Source organism: Engraulis encrasicolus, chromosome 16, assembly GCF_034702125.1.
Source record: "Engraulis encrasicolus isolate BLACKSEA-1 chromosome 16, IST_EnEncr_1.0, whole genome shotgun sequence".
NCBI classification, from domain to species: domain Eukaryota; kingdom Metazoa; phylum Chordata; class Actinopteri; order Clupeiformes; family Engraulidae; genus Engraulis; species Engraulis encrasicolus.
In genome coordinates, this window is record NC_085872.1 from 22,712,851 (window position 1) to 22,726,895 (window position 14,045).

The window sequence follows — 14,045 nt, forward strand, 5'->3', positions numbered from 1 at the left end:
ATATCGATCAAGTCAAACATGTATGTCTTCTGAGTATGTCTCTATTGAATGATCCCCACCCCAGTGAACACAGCATCACAGGCATTCCTTATCTATAGTGTAACCTTGAGCTGCCTGACAAAGAGATTCTCACAAATGAGATCCTAGCAATCAGTGCCATCTTGTGGTTGAATAGAAAACTAAGAAAGGACTATGTAACAGTAACAGTAGCTCTTCAAGCTGTGTCCCTGACCTGTTGTAACACATCTAATCTCCTTGGTACTGAATGTGGATTTCTGAATCTATGACATTTGCACACACCTGCACCTGTGTTTATGTATGTAGTTCAGGGGTATTCAATTAAATATCAACGAGGGCCGGTTTTTCAAATTTCTCCCAGTAAAGGGGCCGAACTATACGTATGCATTATGGTTTCCGACTGTCAATGAAGAAAATACGGGACACTTCATTGAAGTGGGGGGTCTGAAAGAAGGAAGTTTTGCATCTCTTAGATGTCATTTCTTGCATTTTAACGTCCCTTGTCCCGTTTTAGCTCGATACGGAACCCATACTTTTATCTCTGCATTCTGAAATACGATTCTGTATTTCAAGGGGCTTGTGGGGGGCCAGAACTTAGGTGTCCAAGGGCCGCATCTGGCCCCAGGGCCGCCATTTGAATAGTCCTGATGTAGTTGGTCTTCAAGCTACAGTGTCCCTGACCTGTTGTATCAATCTCTAGATAAGGCACAGCAATGTGTTCTGATGACACATCACTGGTCAGGAAGCATCAAGTTTCTTCATGAGGTGAATTCATTACAACAACAACAAAAACACGACAGATGCAATCATCAAAGTAGTCATCTCATACTGATTTTGAGTAATTATATTTGCATTCATGTTCAACTACAGTATCTACACACATTTGCTTATAAACACACAGAAATATTGTCTCTTTATTGAATTTTAACGTCACAGTCATTGTTCTGTTGTCGTGGCCTTGGCGCGCAAGTACTGCTACTAACGCCCAGCAGAGAGATATGGTTGTGCAAAGTCCAGCCTAAGTCAGTGTGGGGGGGTGTAACCTCTCGTGACCTACATAGCCTGTGATCCTTTCCTCTGATTTGGCAGCCACTGACAGCTCCGCTCCTGAAAATCATAGAGCGCGAAACGTGGTGGCAGAGACGGCTTGAGCTACTACGTGCGGTCCATGATGAGGGTGTTTTGGTGCGTTTCCCTGGTGCTGTCACTTGGGATTGCTTACTACATCTACATCCCACTGCCTGAGACTGTCGGGGAACCATGGAAACTCATGCTCCTGGATGCCACCATTCGCTCCATGTTCTCTGTTGTAAGTAAGACAAATGTCTTATTAAAAACGGCACACAGCATTCTTGCTTTTTTTTTAAAGAAGTAAAGTACTTGAATAGAGAGAGACAGAGAGAGATATGTAACTATGTTTTACTCTCATTGCTTTCAGTCACAGTAGCAAATAAACATTCACATTCACTTTTCCACTACTTTGAGAAAAGGCAGCAGATGTTTTTTTTCTTTTTTTTTTTCAAATTCCAATGGTGGGTGCAACATACACAAGTAATTGGACAATCAAGATGACATGTTTCAACAGCTGGCTGAACATTGATTAAAAAAAAATTGGCTACTGTAACCTTGTGTTGAGCAAACCATTGCCCACAGTTTATGGCAGGTTGACCTTTATCCTGATTTCACACACGTTTGATGTAACAGACTTCTCTGAATGGCAGATGAATTGTGGAATAGCTATCTCTAACAGAGATACATTTTGTGAGGGCCCGCAGACCTTGTAGGTGTAGCTTTTCAAATGGTCATAGTTTGCCATTTGTAGAGGCAGAGCTTCTCTGACAGTGTTGCCAGATGTACGATAATTATCGCATTTGTACCATAATTTTGTCCATTTTGTCCTCTGTACGATCAAAAAAACATGATGTACGATAATTTCAGTTGTCATTCAGTTCATTTAGATGCCTTGAAACAACAATTTGAGTCTTTAATATATAATTTCCACCCAAAAAGCCCCCCGAAACGATAATTTTGAGGTTTTGGTACGATAATTCAGTATTTTCCATCTGGCAACACGGTTCTCTTAGTAACACCCTCACATGTTACCTCTCCACAGGGCAGCGTTGTGCACGCTCTAGGCCTCTGCCATCCTATTAAATTCATACGGGGCTCAGTGAAGACCCTGCAGAACCTGAGCCCTGTGCCCAGTGGGGGGCCTAAGGTCCACGACACCACCTTCGCCGGGGTGGACGTCAGGGTGTATGAGAGCAGCGGTGTGGAGCAGGGGAAGCTGAAGAGGGGCTTGATCTTCCTCCATGGAGGAGGTTGGGCTTTGGGAAGCAACAGTAAGTGTTGAGACTGAGACTGGTGTGTGTGTTGTTGAGTCTATTAACGGAACGGGCAAGAAATAGGAATGCAGAGTACAATGAATACAGTGGTGTGTGTGTGTGTGTGTGTGCGTGCGTGTGTGTGCGTGTGTGTGTGAGAGAGAGAGAGAGAGAAAGAGAGAGTGTGTGTGTGTGTGTGAGAGAGAGAGAGAGAGAGAGAGAGAGAGAGAGAGCAAGAGAGACAGAGACAGAAAAAGAGACAGAGAGACATACAGAAAGAGAGAGTGTAGTTGTAGGCTATATTTTTCTTGTCCTATTAACAAAATGTATTCCTTCGCAGCGTCCAGGGCCTGCATGCGTTTTAAACATGTCTCTGTTTCTCTTGGCCATCAGAGGAGCGATCCTATGACCTGCTGTGCCGGAAAATGTCAGAGGAGCTGAAAGCTGTCGTTGTATCAGTGGAGTAAGCATATTCCCTTACCACTACAGCTAATGGCAAACATGAATACATGAATCATAATGTTTGATTAATTTACACGATAAGCATTGACTCCAGGTCTTTAAAGGTACACTGTGCAGGAAATGGTCAAAAAAGGTACTGCAACTATGCTGCTCATTGAAACTGGGCTGCCTATTGCCAAATTTGATCTTTACATGAAGGTTTACCAAGTAATAAACACATATTTTCGAGTATGGTCCAAGTAGAGTCATTTTTGCAGCTAAAAATGGCTATTTTTGGAAATTCAAAATGGCAGACCATGGAGAAGATCCCCCTTTTCATGTATGAAAAGTGATATTTTTCCAGTCATAATGAATACTTAGAAACGATGGTGGTGGTAAGTAGTCATGAAAAAGGTAACATTAGTGAATGGGCAGCATGAATTCTGGAAATAAACTACTAAAAATCTCACACAGTGTCCCTTTAAACTAAAATGTAAATGCCCACTTTTGCATAGGTACCGCCTGGTCCCTGATGTTTACTTCCCAGTGCAGTATGAAGACTGCCTAGTGGCCACCACACATTTCCTGAGACCTGAAGTGCTGGCCCTGTACTCGGTGGACCCAGCACACGTGGGGATATCAGGAGACAGCGCTGGGGGAAACTTGGCAGCAGCTGTGGCGCAACAGGTAGGTCTATACCTGAACGGTTGATTTTGTTGCAGTTTAAAAAAAGAACACCCCTTTAAAGTTAAAGGAGATTTATTTTTTATTTTTACAGTGGCCCTTAATTTTACATTATAACATCATGTTCTACTCTACGCTGTAACGTAGGCTATGTGTCATTTGGAGCTCTGCCGAAGATATTTGGTTTGGATATATCCATGAAATGGCTTCCTATGGGCCATTTTCTGCAGGCCCAACAGTTGTTGTTTTTCATTTATTCATTACAGTCCACCACCACTCATAACGCGTAGGTAGATTGCTTGTTCGGAAACTTGGCAATAATGAGTTTGAACGACTAGGAAAGGTGGATGTTCATGACATGACATGACATGACATCCGCCTTTAACAGATGTTCAAAAGCTCTAAGAACATGAGGTAATAATGTGAAATCAAGGGTCCAATGTAAAATAAATAACCTCTGGCTTCTTATTGTATAGCATGAATAGATTAAGATTCACTATTATAACAGCAATAATAAACGGTGTGGAGGCATTCTTAGCTTGACCTAGGACAACTAGAGGTCATTGAGGTCATCAAAAGGATATTGCCTTTCATGACAGTCAAAATGATGACCTGTGACCTATTCATTTGACAAGATTGGGACTTACTGTCCGTTTTATATAAACCAAGTGTGTCACAAGTCATTGGAGGAATATGTTTGTCCTGTTTCAGGTTGCTGTGGATGAGAGTATTTCAGTCAAGTTAAGCGCGCAGGCCTTGATATATCCTGTGCTTCAAGGCGTGGACTTCAACACCCCGTCATACATGCAGAACGAAAAGGTACCCATTCTTTATCGACGCGGCATGATCCAGTTCTGGCTGCAATATCTAAAAGCAGATCAGTCCTTAGTCCACCAACTGCTGGTCAACAACCACACTGCTAAGGACCAAGAGGCAGTCTCCAAGCACCGGGCCAAGTTTGACTGGACCACCCTCCTCAGCCTGGAGTTCCATAAAAAGTACAAGCCTGTCATTCCAGCCAAGGGGACTCCTAATATTCTAGAGAAGCTTCCGGCGCTGCTAGATGTGCGTGCATCTCCTCTGCTGGCGGAGGATGAGGTGTTGCGGAGGACGCCGCGGGCCTTCATCCTCACCTGTGAGCATGACGTGTTGCGGGACGACGGACTCATGTACGCCCGCCGCCTTCAGAAGGTCGGGGTGGCCGTCACCAGCGATCTCCATGCCGATGGTTTCCATGGCATTCTCTCTTTTTTCCAACCACCTACTAGTTTTGAGTCAGGACAGAGGGCTGTGAAGAACCTCATCTCATGGCTCAATGATAATTTGTAGCCTTCATGACATTCATATACAATTACAATGTATCTACTGTGGAATGAGAGTTTTCTTACAGTATTGCTACATAATGATATACAAACTCACAAGGCCGTGTCTCATATTATCAGTTTTCACTTTTGTCAGGGTTTTGAGAAACTATGTTTGGGAAGGATGTACATAATGACTGTAAACAAAAAATGGAAAGTAATGTAACTGTGTTTGTCAATTTGGTATTATAAAAGATGTAAATGGTCTAAAAATGTTATTTTTAGAATTATCCAACTATTACAACATGTTTTGGCCCTGTCCCAACTTTTTATAATTTTGTTGCATGGGTCAAATTTTAAATGATCACATAATTACCTCAAAACAATAACTCTGCTTGACATTAACAACTGATACCTTGTCTGTACATAATGCTCTACCTTATTAACATATTGGATGTTTTGAAAAAGCCAGCATTTTGATTTTATTCACAAAATACAAATTGTCCCAACTTTTTTGGAATCCGCTTTGTAGCCTACATGTGAGGGTATGGCCCAGTCAATGAAGAGTCCATCTTAGTTTCATTATGTTTAAAAGTGAAAATAGTTTGCAATGTCTTAAATTTTAGCCTACTTATCTTGTTTAAAATGTTGAAATTGCTTGAATTCAATCACTTACTAAGTTTCAAGTTAAAACCCACTGACACTAATACACTACTGCCCTTATGGGACATGATAATGATTCGGTTATACAAACTTGTAATACATTTTTGTTAAGTTGCTAAACCTTTATATTTCACCATCACACAGTAAGCCTACGTACCACTTTATCAGGACCACTTCTCTTTTTTACACAGATGAAATGACGTCAAACGTACATTTGTTATAACATAAGCATCAAGGGTAGAATGCCCTAATGTGGGATAATTTTTGTCACTTCAACTTTGGTGGTTTATTAAAATGTAATGACAACATTTCAATACAAACAAATTACACCCTTTTCATCCTCTAGTTATGCTCTAATCAAATAAAACATTTAACAACATGTTATGTGTTTCTAATTCGAATAATTTGGATATTAATGTAAGTTGGTCAAAAACCATGGTTATCCCTAAAGTGGGACAATCGGTTTCCTAATGTGGGACAGTGTATATTAAAAGGTCTGTAAAACATGTTTGTGTAAAATATTAATTCAAAATGTGATCTGCCACTCTGTAAGACACATCAGCTACACATTCAGAGCATGTTTTCTGAAATATTTTTACTTTCTTTTATTGGTAAATATGACTCAGACTGTTTGAACCCATTGCACAAAATTGGTCACTTCAACATGGCAGCTCTATTTGAGGAAAGAACTTCTGTTTTTTGGACCCAAATGTTGTGTTGATAGCTGTGCTCCAGTAGATTAGGCCAGAAAGACTGAAATACATCTTTGATATAGATTTAAATATCCATTTTCTTATGTGGACATGGTGTTTGACTTCATAGTAATTGTTTGACTTATTAAATTACTACTTTTACAACTGTCCCACATTAGGAAAATCTTGTGTCCCACTTTAGGACGCACCTATCCTAAAGTGGGACACTAATAATATGGTTTAAAAATAAAATATTACATTATTTTATATACACCACACATTATTTTCTGATGAACATATACCTTCCCAACATATTTATCAAAAAATTGATAATGTTGTTTTGATTGGAATTGATTTATACCCTAAAGACAAATTTGGCCAAATGCTATGTAATTTGCCATTTGATGGACTTCACCCAGGGTCCTTCTTCTTAATTGTAACCCCTCCCTGGAGTATTACTATACATTTACTAAATCATGATATTATGATAACAGGATGATAGGGCTTTTATTTGGTTATAGTTTTGTAAACATTTACCAACTTGGGGCAAAGCTACACCCCTTAAACCTTAAGGTGTCCCACATTAGGCATTGTCCCAGTTTAGGGCATTCTACCCCAGTAAAAAGGCCCTGCCGTGGCCAACCGGTAGGGCACTCGCCTGCCTTGCGGCTGACTTGGGTTCGATTCCCAGCCCGGGTCCTTTGCCGACCCCTCCCCGTCTCTCTTCCAATTTGCTTCCTGTCCACCCACAGACTTCTTATACTATAGAAGTCAGTGTGTCCACCTCTCACACTGTCCTGTCTAATAAAGTAAAAAAAAGACAAAAAAAATCTTTAAACAAAGTACCAGTAAATAAATGTACCTCCTGGCAGTGAAATACCAGATCATTCAGCATTTCCTATTTGCACTTTTAACCTTATCTTCAGGGAGATCCGACACCCTGACCTGGTTCCTTTTTTAGGAAGTTAGCTGCATACCTGAGGGCCGGATAAGAGCTGCTCAGTGGCCCAAGGTGATGAAGCTTAGTGTGCACTGGACCTGCGTGGGAAAGTATGATAGGCGGTTTTCTCTTGCACGATGACATTCTGGCAACATTCCTCACTGCAGCTTATTGCTATGTTGCTTCCGTCGAACAACTCCTGTGGCATAAAACTGCTCCCCTTTCATATATGAAAGACTTATCATGCTCATCGGATACACTTTCATTTAATTAACAGTGACTGTGAGAGACCATTGACTTGGGAGGGAAATGCGCCCAACAGTATTGCTTAATTTGGCTACTCACATTTCACTTGTCTCATCCAAATAACGCAAATTATCTGTATGGGGCCTGCTAGTACCACAAAACAGCCCTAGGGGCAGCAATGTGGTTGTGTGTGACATAAGTACACAACAATGCATGGGAATGTAGGGGTTACGAGGCACCACACATCACTCACAGGTCTGCAGATGTTGAAACCTGATAGCCCCTAACAAGTTCTGAGATGTTTTAGTTCTCCTTTGGCTTAAGTACAGAACAGTCCATAGTGCAAGTGTCAGTCTGTGCAGGCCATATTTTACACACAGTAATTAAGTATTCATGAAACTATTCACTTTCTCAGCCTAAAACATTTGTAGTTCAAGATGTTCCAAATGCAGCTGGCATGCTGCAATGATGCTGGTTTATCCAAAGCTTTCTCGCATCAGAAACATAAGGCAGTAACAATGAGGTCTATAACATATCCAAAAATGTGCCCACCTATGTAACAGACCAGAACGTTTTTTTTTGTTTTTTTTACAGGGCCTTCATGTGCAAGTGTAGCATGGTCCTGACCATCCCATAATACCACCATACGTATGATGGCTCGCGAGGCTAGTGCAAGTGAACAGATTTGTACATTTCTTTAATAGAAAAGCAGCACTCTCAAGTGTAGTGCTTGTTGGCCAACTTTATTTTAGTGGGATAGCATGACAGACAGACATCCTAAACGACTACAAGAAAATGAAAGAACTACACTCAAGAGTGCAACTTTTCAACAAAAAAAAACAATTTTCTTTGCTTATTTTTGTTGTTTCAAAATAATATGGATAATGTCATGAAATGTCCCTTGAAAATGCTAGATTCATTTTAACACCTGGCCACTCCCAGCCCAACCACCACACCCCTCCCTGCATACAGGCATGAATATAAACAGCCAAAACACCTAAAAAGCATGATGTGTGTATGCTGTCAGTCCTCCATGAAGTTGGGATTTCACTCGGGGAGGCAGACACAGCAACGTCTGCCAAGCCTCTCTGTCAGAAGCAACCACGCCTATCATTGCAGCGCGGCGGACCTCAAGGTGCACCCAGACTGCAGCTCGCTGCATGTGAACAGGACATGCCTAACAATGGAGAGCTCTTACACATATCTTGGACTTATCCTGCTCGTGGCTGTTCTTCTTCAGACTGCTGCTGTGGCCGTCAGCTTTCTGTACTTCAACCATGCTGTCAATACGGTAAGGGGAAGCAAAAATGAAGCATTTTGTTTCATCAATGAATGTCAATATATGTATTTAATCTTTTAGTTCACATTACTTGAGCCATTTCAAAGCAACTCGTAGGTTACCTGTTCAATGACATGACATTTTGTTTGCAGGTAAAACAAGCTTTTTCAACAAGTAGCACTTCTTGTCTGATGGGAATGCAAATGAAATTTGACACAGAGGAAAGAAAGCATGACCCCTGCTGGCAGATAATCCAACAGCTACAGCTCCGTATTGAAAAGGTAATTTTCAGCCCGGAATTATTTTTATTTCATCAGGAGGAATGTTTTTCCCTCTATTGACAATTTAAGTTGATTGAATGTGTTTATTTGATTTTCAGACTGTGTCACATTTGTTTAAGAGCAAAATCAACTCTGCTGCAAGAGGTAGTTCACTTTTAAAAATAAATAATTACATCATTTCAAGCAGAATTCAAATCATTGTGGCTATGACCTATATTATTGTGGCTATGATCTATTCTTTTGAAAGGTAACTTTGAGTGGATGCCCTCTACAGCAGAAGAGTATCATAAACTTAGTCATCATCCAGGCATTGCAGCCCACTTGACAGCCACGTTTTGGACAAAAGAGGAGAGAGAAGCAGGGCGTAAGTGACGATATGAAAACTGTGCTGTGTAGACAAAGGCCTAACAGTACAGTACACATTGATGCAATGCAAATGCAAACTACATGAGCAGATGTGGTAATAATGTGTTTCTCATCCGAGTTATGCAGCTTCCCGTCATTGTCAAGAAGTTGCTTATGAAATGTTGTTGGCTCTTTTGCTGTCCTAGGTCCGCCCAGCAGCAACACCAAAGTCCAGGGCCAAAAGATTGAGGCCTGGGAGTCTCAGAGAGGCCTCGCCTTCCAGAACAATCTGGACGTGAGGAATGGGGAGTTGATCTTCCCCCAGCCGGGACTCTACTACATCTACTCCCAGACCTACTTCAGACTCTCCCTTCAAGAGCTGGGAAAAACAGAGGAGGAGGAGACGGGGAGCGGGCTGGTGCTGCAGTACATCTACAAAAGGATGAGCTCTTATCCCGTGCCTTTACTCTTAATGAAGAACGCCAGGACCACCTGCTGGTCCAGGGACCAGGACTACGGCCTCTACTCCATCTATCAGGCGGGAGTCATCCCGTTAAGTGCTGGGGACCGAGTGTTTGTGGCGGTCAGCAATGCCAGCAGCTTAGACATGGATGAGAGATCCAGCTACTTTGGAGCCTTTTTGGTGACTTGATGAGGACAGTAGAGACTGCTCTAACACAGTGGCAGCTCTTTTTTAATTGGAGGATTTCACTTGTTGTTCAAACTGCTGACGGATGGTGTTTGTATGGAGATGCAAATGTCTACAAAGCCAAAACGGTCAAAAGGAAGTGATTAACCCAGGATTTCATGGGCACATATCAGAACCAGACGGACACCCCCCATGTTTTGCACACACTGTTACTGAGTTACACAAAGACACGATTATTATTATGGAAATTAAATCTAACAAGTCTCCAGTTACTGTAACTACTGCAACTGTGCAATGACATGCTGTGTTAAGCATACATGTATGACATATCTACTGTGTATGGCCTTGACATGCAAAAAAATGTGCAAGACCACTTGTGAAATTTTGCATTTTCAACGAATGCATTAAGGCAGTAGACATCGGTATTCTGCAGACTATGCACTGAAAGCAGGGTGAACACCCCCCCACCCCCCCCTTGTGCTCAACACAGGGCGTCATGGGAGAGGTCATTGTTGTTTAACCAAAGATTTACTAAGTTCTAACGTCTCTGGTTCAACTAAAATGTCAAGGGGGAAGAAAAAATGTAGGCCTACTGTATAATGCTTATGGTATGTGGTGACGGTGTACAATATTTGTCTGCACAGTCTAAAGGGGGAAGCCTGTATGTCCCTTATTAAAAACAGAAATGTTAACTTACAACAGTGCTATCAATTCAATTGTAGTAATCAGACATGAAGGGGTTGTAAAAGTATAGAACTGTTGTTTATTTGTCATTTATTACCTTTAAAAATCTGTCAGTGAGTTAACTCACTTTATTTAAATGAACATAAATCTCCATAATAAACAAAGGCTTAAAACCCCATGGCAAGAAAATAAATAAAAGACAAAAAACTAAGAGTCATACATTGTACAGAAAGTCGAACAGCCGTTTTTTACTACTGTGACATTCATGGTAAAGACTTTGTATCAGTATTTGGTAAGATTTTGAGCAATAGTGATTTCAAGTATTCAAAAATAGTTCTAACACCATATGATACATCCAAAGGAATATGTAACAGTAAATAAATCTAAAAGCCTGCACTTCCTACGTTAAGTTATTCAAATGGTGCTCTGTCAAATGATTAATTGCATATCACTGATAATCAGTGCTTAATTTGAGACGGAATATGCCGGAACAGGATCCCCCACCTCGTAATTTTGACCCCCCTGTGTTCCGGGACTTATTTTGGCTGATCCGGCACCTCCCGTGAATTAATAAAATATATAGGCCTATATAGCCTATTATAACGGACTACCTCTACCTCCTCAGGAGTGAGAGCGCAGCATCATGCCATGTTCACTAGGCTACTTTTCCCATCTCACCGTGCAGCCTATAAATTGGGTTTGAGACTGTCAGGATCGCAACAACCACGAGTGAGCAAGCGAGAAGGAACCATGAAGTGTGCGCGCCGAGAAGATCACCATTTCTGAATCACGAAAGCTAGACAGTAGACACTGATGTGCGCTGTTCCAAATTGAGACCGAGCGCGAGAGTCTGCAAACAAGGGTTTGCAAAAGTGCACTACTAAAAAAAGAAAAAAGATATTCGTTGTGTTGATCTAAGTTATTTCTTATGTGTTGGTCAGTGGTTTTATTCATATTTGGAAAGGTAACGAAGGCTAAACCAACTCATAACCTTTTAAACTTTAAAATAGCCTACAGTCGGCTGCACGTTACAATATGGTTGAGCTGAAGGCACCGACTTAAAAAAAAAAAAGATCGACATCATATTTTATAATCGCGACGCAGGGACATGCAACAGTTAATCATATATGACATTCGACATAGTGAGAGTGTTTGAGTGAAAGGGAGAGGATTCTGAAGTATTGCAGTAGGAGAAGTCCAGCGTTTGCGTGGCTATTTTGGTGAGGGAAGCGCAATTGGTAGCCTACTGCTTGACACATTTAAGAATCATAACTATTATGGATCTACTACATTTCCATCCCGAGTATCTGATTAAATGTAGGTTATGAAGTTGCCCCTCCCTCGCTGTTTGTTCATATGCGCGGATGAGATGGAAAGCCTGGCTGTGCCAAACATTGTTTAAAAGTTTTCATCAAATTTTGGTCGGCACACAAGGTTTTGGACATACTAGTTTATAGTGGCAGTGATAATTATTTATCACCACAGCCCAGAGTTGGAAATAAGCACCCGTTCACCTGCCAAGGATGGATAAATTTCAGGGCTGACGGGTACATTTTTCAACCCACCAGTCGCTTTGACTAGTAAAAATGGCTAGTGCTGGTAGATTTTGAATTCTACCTGCCACAGTGACTGGTGTTGAAAAAAATTAAGTTCCACCCCTGCCACAGCCACAGGTTATCTAAGGAAGTCAGCTGTTTTTCCGCCATATTTACATTCACAAACACCATACACACAACTTGAGCCCACGCACCAACCCGCCCCCCAGTGGTCACCTCCAGCAAACGCAAGTTTGCATGTATGGGGGATTTACCTCCAGAAATGTTCTATTCCACTCACCAAAGAAGTTTAGTAGAAAATCAATATACCCATTAAAATAATGATACAATATTGAACGCTAGCTCCGGGGATTGTGAATTGTTTGTAAACCTAAGCAAATCACCTTAGTTCTCCGCAGTCAAGGGCTGCTGCCACCATTCCCTTCAGTTTCAGTAGGACTTCTCGACAACTAACAAATGTAGGCCCATCTGTCTGGCTGAAATACTTGTTCTTTCACACAAGTTGTGCTCTAATGCAGTGAATCTTAAACCGTGGGTGCCTAGGTAGGCCATTCCAAGTGGGCCTTGAATCACTTCGAAGAGGGGATGCCTGCGCTTCAGCCTTGGTGGTGCTCACCGTCGAGGACCGCAGTATCAAGACAAGCTGGGCTACTTCACAGTGACTAGACCCAGGGATGACTGGAGCACTCAGCAACTTTTTTTTGGTATTATTTTGGTGCACAAAATGACTGACGTTTTGGCGCACCTGCGCCTTCCTCAGAGTCAAAAGGGCCTTGAATCATTTGTGAAAATGAAGTACCCTAGTGGCCCCAAGTTGGATATGGTTGGGAACCCCCAACTCCAAAGCCGTATAGATGGTCCTGCTCTAATGATTGAATTCCAAGGTCACTATACTAAATCATAGGCGAAACTTTCTTGGGCCCTTCATGACAGTCATACAGGGCATGTCTGTGTCGCATAACAACACACGGAGCCAGGATAAAGGTACATTTCGGACTGTATTGTGCCTCTAGTGTTACATTTGGTTGAGAAGGAATTCTGTCTGGTTGTTTTTCAGGAGTTGGGCAAGGCCCCTTAATTCCAGTGAAAGGATCTTCGAATGCTTCAGGATACCAAAACATGTTGGACAATTCCATGCTCCCAACCTTGCACAAAGAGAGGTCCATAAAGACATGGATGACATAGTCTGGTGTGTATGAACTTGACTGGCCTTAACAGAGTAATGACCTGAACCCCACAAGTGCACCTTAGCTAAAAGTTAGAGTGGAGAGCCAGGTCTACGGTACCAACATCAGTGTGTGACCTAACTGATGCACTTTTGGAAGAATGGACCAATTTTCCTATAAAAACCTAACCTAAGGGGGGCGCTGTGGCGCAGTGTGCTAACCCCCCACATTTGGACTTGCATGCCCACGGGGACCCTGGTTCCAGTCCTGCTGGGGTTATTTCCCGGCCCTACCCCATCTCTCTCTCCCAGCCGTTTCCTGTCTACTCTCATGCTGTCCTGTAATAATAAAGGCCAAAAAGCCCCCCCAAAATACTTACAAACTCTGCAACCTTGTGGATAGTTGGAGAGGTACTCTCTGGTACTAGTTGCAAAGGTGGACCAACATAGTAATATTCAACCCTATTGGTTAAGAAAGGGATAGCACTTAAGTTCAGATATAAGTCAAGGCAGGTGAGCGAATAGTTTTGGTAATATAGTGTATGTACACTGCCCGGCCAAAAAAAAGTCACCACCAAAAATGTGGTCACTCACTGTAACATGTTGTTGAAACATCTTTATCTATGGCACCCTCTAGTGTCTGCAATGTCACACAATTATTTCCCTCCATCTGAATTATTTCCATCTTGCACTGATGTTGGTAGAGTCTAGTTGCTATGGAAAAACTTATTCAGCACACACCAAGGATTCTCAATAAGGTTTGTACTCTGTGGTGGT

The 14,045-nt window shown here is 41.8% G+C and overlaps 2 protein-coding genes across 2 annotated transcripts; both read left to right on the top strand.

Annotated features, from left to right (window-relative positions):
- The first annotated feature begins 1,116 nt into the window (after nucleotides 1–1,116).
- Nucleotides 1,117–6,734, top strand: LOC134466400 (neutral cholesterol ester hydrolase 1-like). Its single transcript, XM_063220299.1, has 5 exons — nucleotides 1,117–1,327; nucleotides 2,132–2,360; nucleotides 2,736–2,805; nucleotides 3,299–3,470; nucleotides 4,179–6,734. Exons 1-5 carry the CDS (start codon nucleotides 1,187–1,189, stop codon nucleotides 4,794–4,796), a joined length of 1,230 nt encoding a protein of 409 aa, XP_063076369.1. The 5' UTR covers nucleotides 1,117–1,186; the 3' UTR covers nucleotides 4,797–6,734.
- A 1,733-nt stretch (nucleotides 6,735–8,467) lies between these two features.
- Nucleotides 8,468–10,332, top strand: LOC134466401 (tumor necrosis factor ligand superfamily member 10-like). Its single transcript, XM_063220300.1, has 5 exons — nucleotides 8,468–8,600; nucleotides 8,741–8,869; nucleotides 8,968–9,013; nucleotides 9,117–9,233; nucleotides 9,421–10,332. The coding sequence occupies exons 1-5, from the start codon at nucleotides 8,493–8,495 to the stop codon at nucleotides 9,864–9,866; spliced, it is 846 nt and encodes a 281-aa protein (XP_063076370.1). The 5' UTR covers nucleotides 8,468–8,492; the 3' UTR covers nucleotides 9,867–10,332.
- The last annotated feature ends 3,713 nt before the right edge of the window (nucleotides 10,333–14,045 follow it).

What these genes read in the sequence shown, in the direction of transcription:
- LOC134466401 (XM_063220300.1), top strand. Translation starts at nt 8,493, where the DNA reads ATGGAGAGCTCTTACACATATCTTGGACTTATCCTGCTCGTGGCTGTT. An exon ending in TACAGCTCCGTATTGAAAAG is followed by an intron (nt 8,870 to 8,967) that starts GTAATTTTCAGC and finishes TTTGATTTTCAG; the next exon opens with ACTGTGTCACATTTGTTTAA. An exon ending in AATCAACTCTGCTGCAAGAG is followed by an intron (nt 9,014 to 9,116) that starts GTAGTTCACTTT and finishes TTCTTTTGAAAG; the next exon opens with GTAACTTTGAGTGGATGCCC.
- LOC134466400 (XM_063220299.1), top strand. Translation starts at nt 1,187, where the DNA reads ATGATGAGGGTGTTTTGGTGCGTTTCCCTGGTGCTGTCACTTGGGATT. An exon ending in TTGGGCTTTGGGAAGCAACA is followed by an intron (nt 2,361 to 2,735) that starts GTAAGTGTTGAG and finishes CTTGGCCATCAG; the next exon opens with AGGAGCGATCCTATGACCTG. An exon ending in GCTGTCGTTGTATCAGTGGA is followed by an intron (nt 2,806 to 3,298) that starts GTAAGCATATTC and finishes ACTTTTGCATAG; the next exon opens with GTACCGCCTGGTCCCTGATG.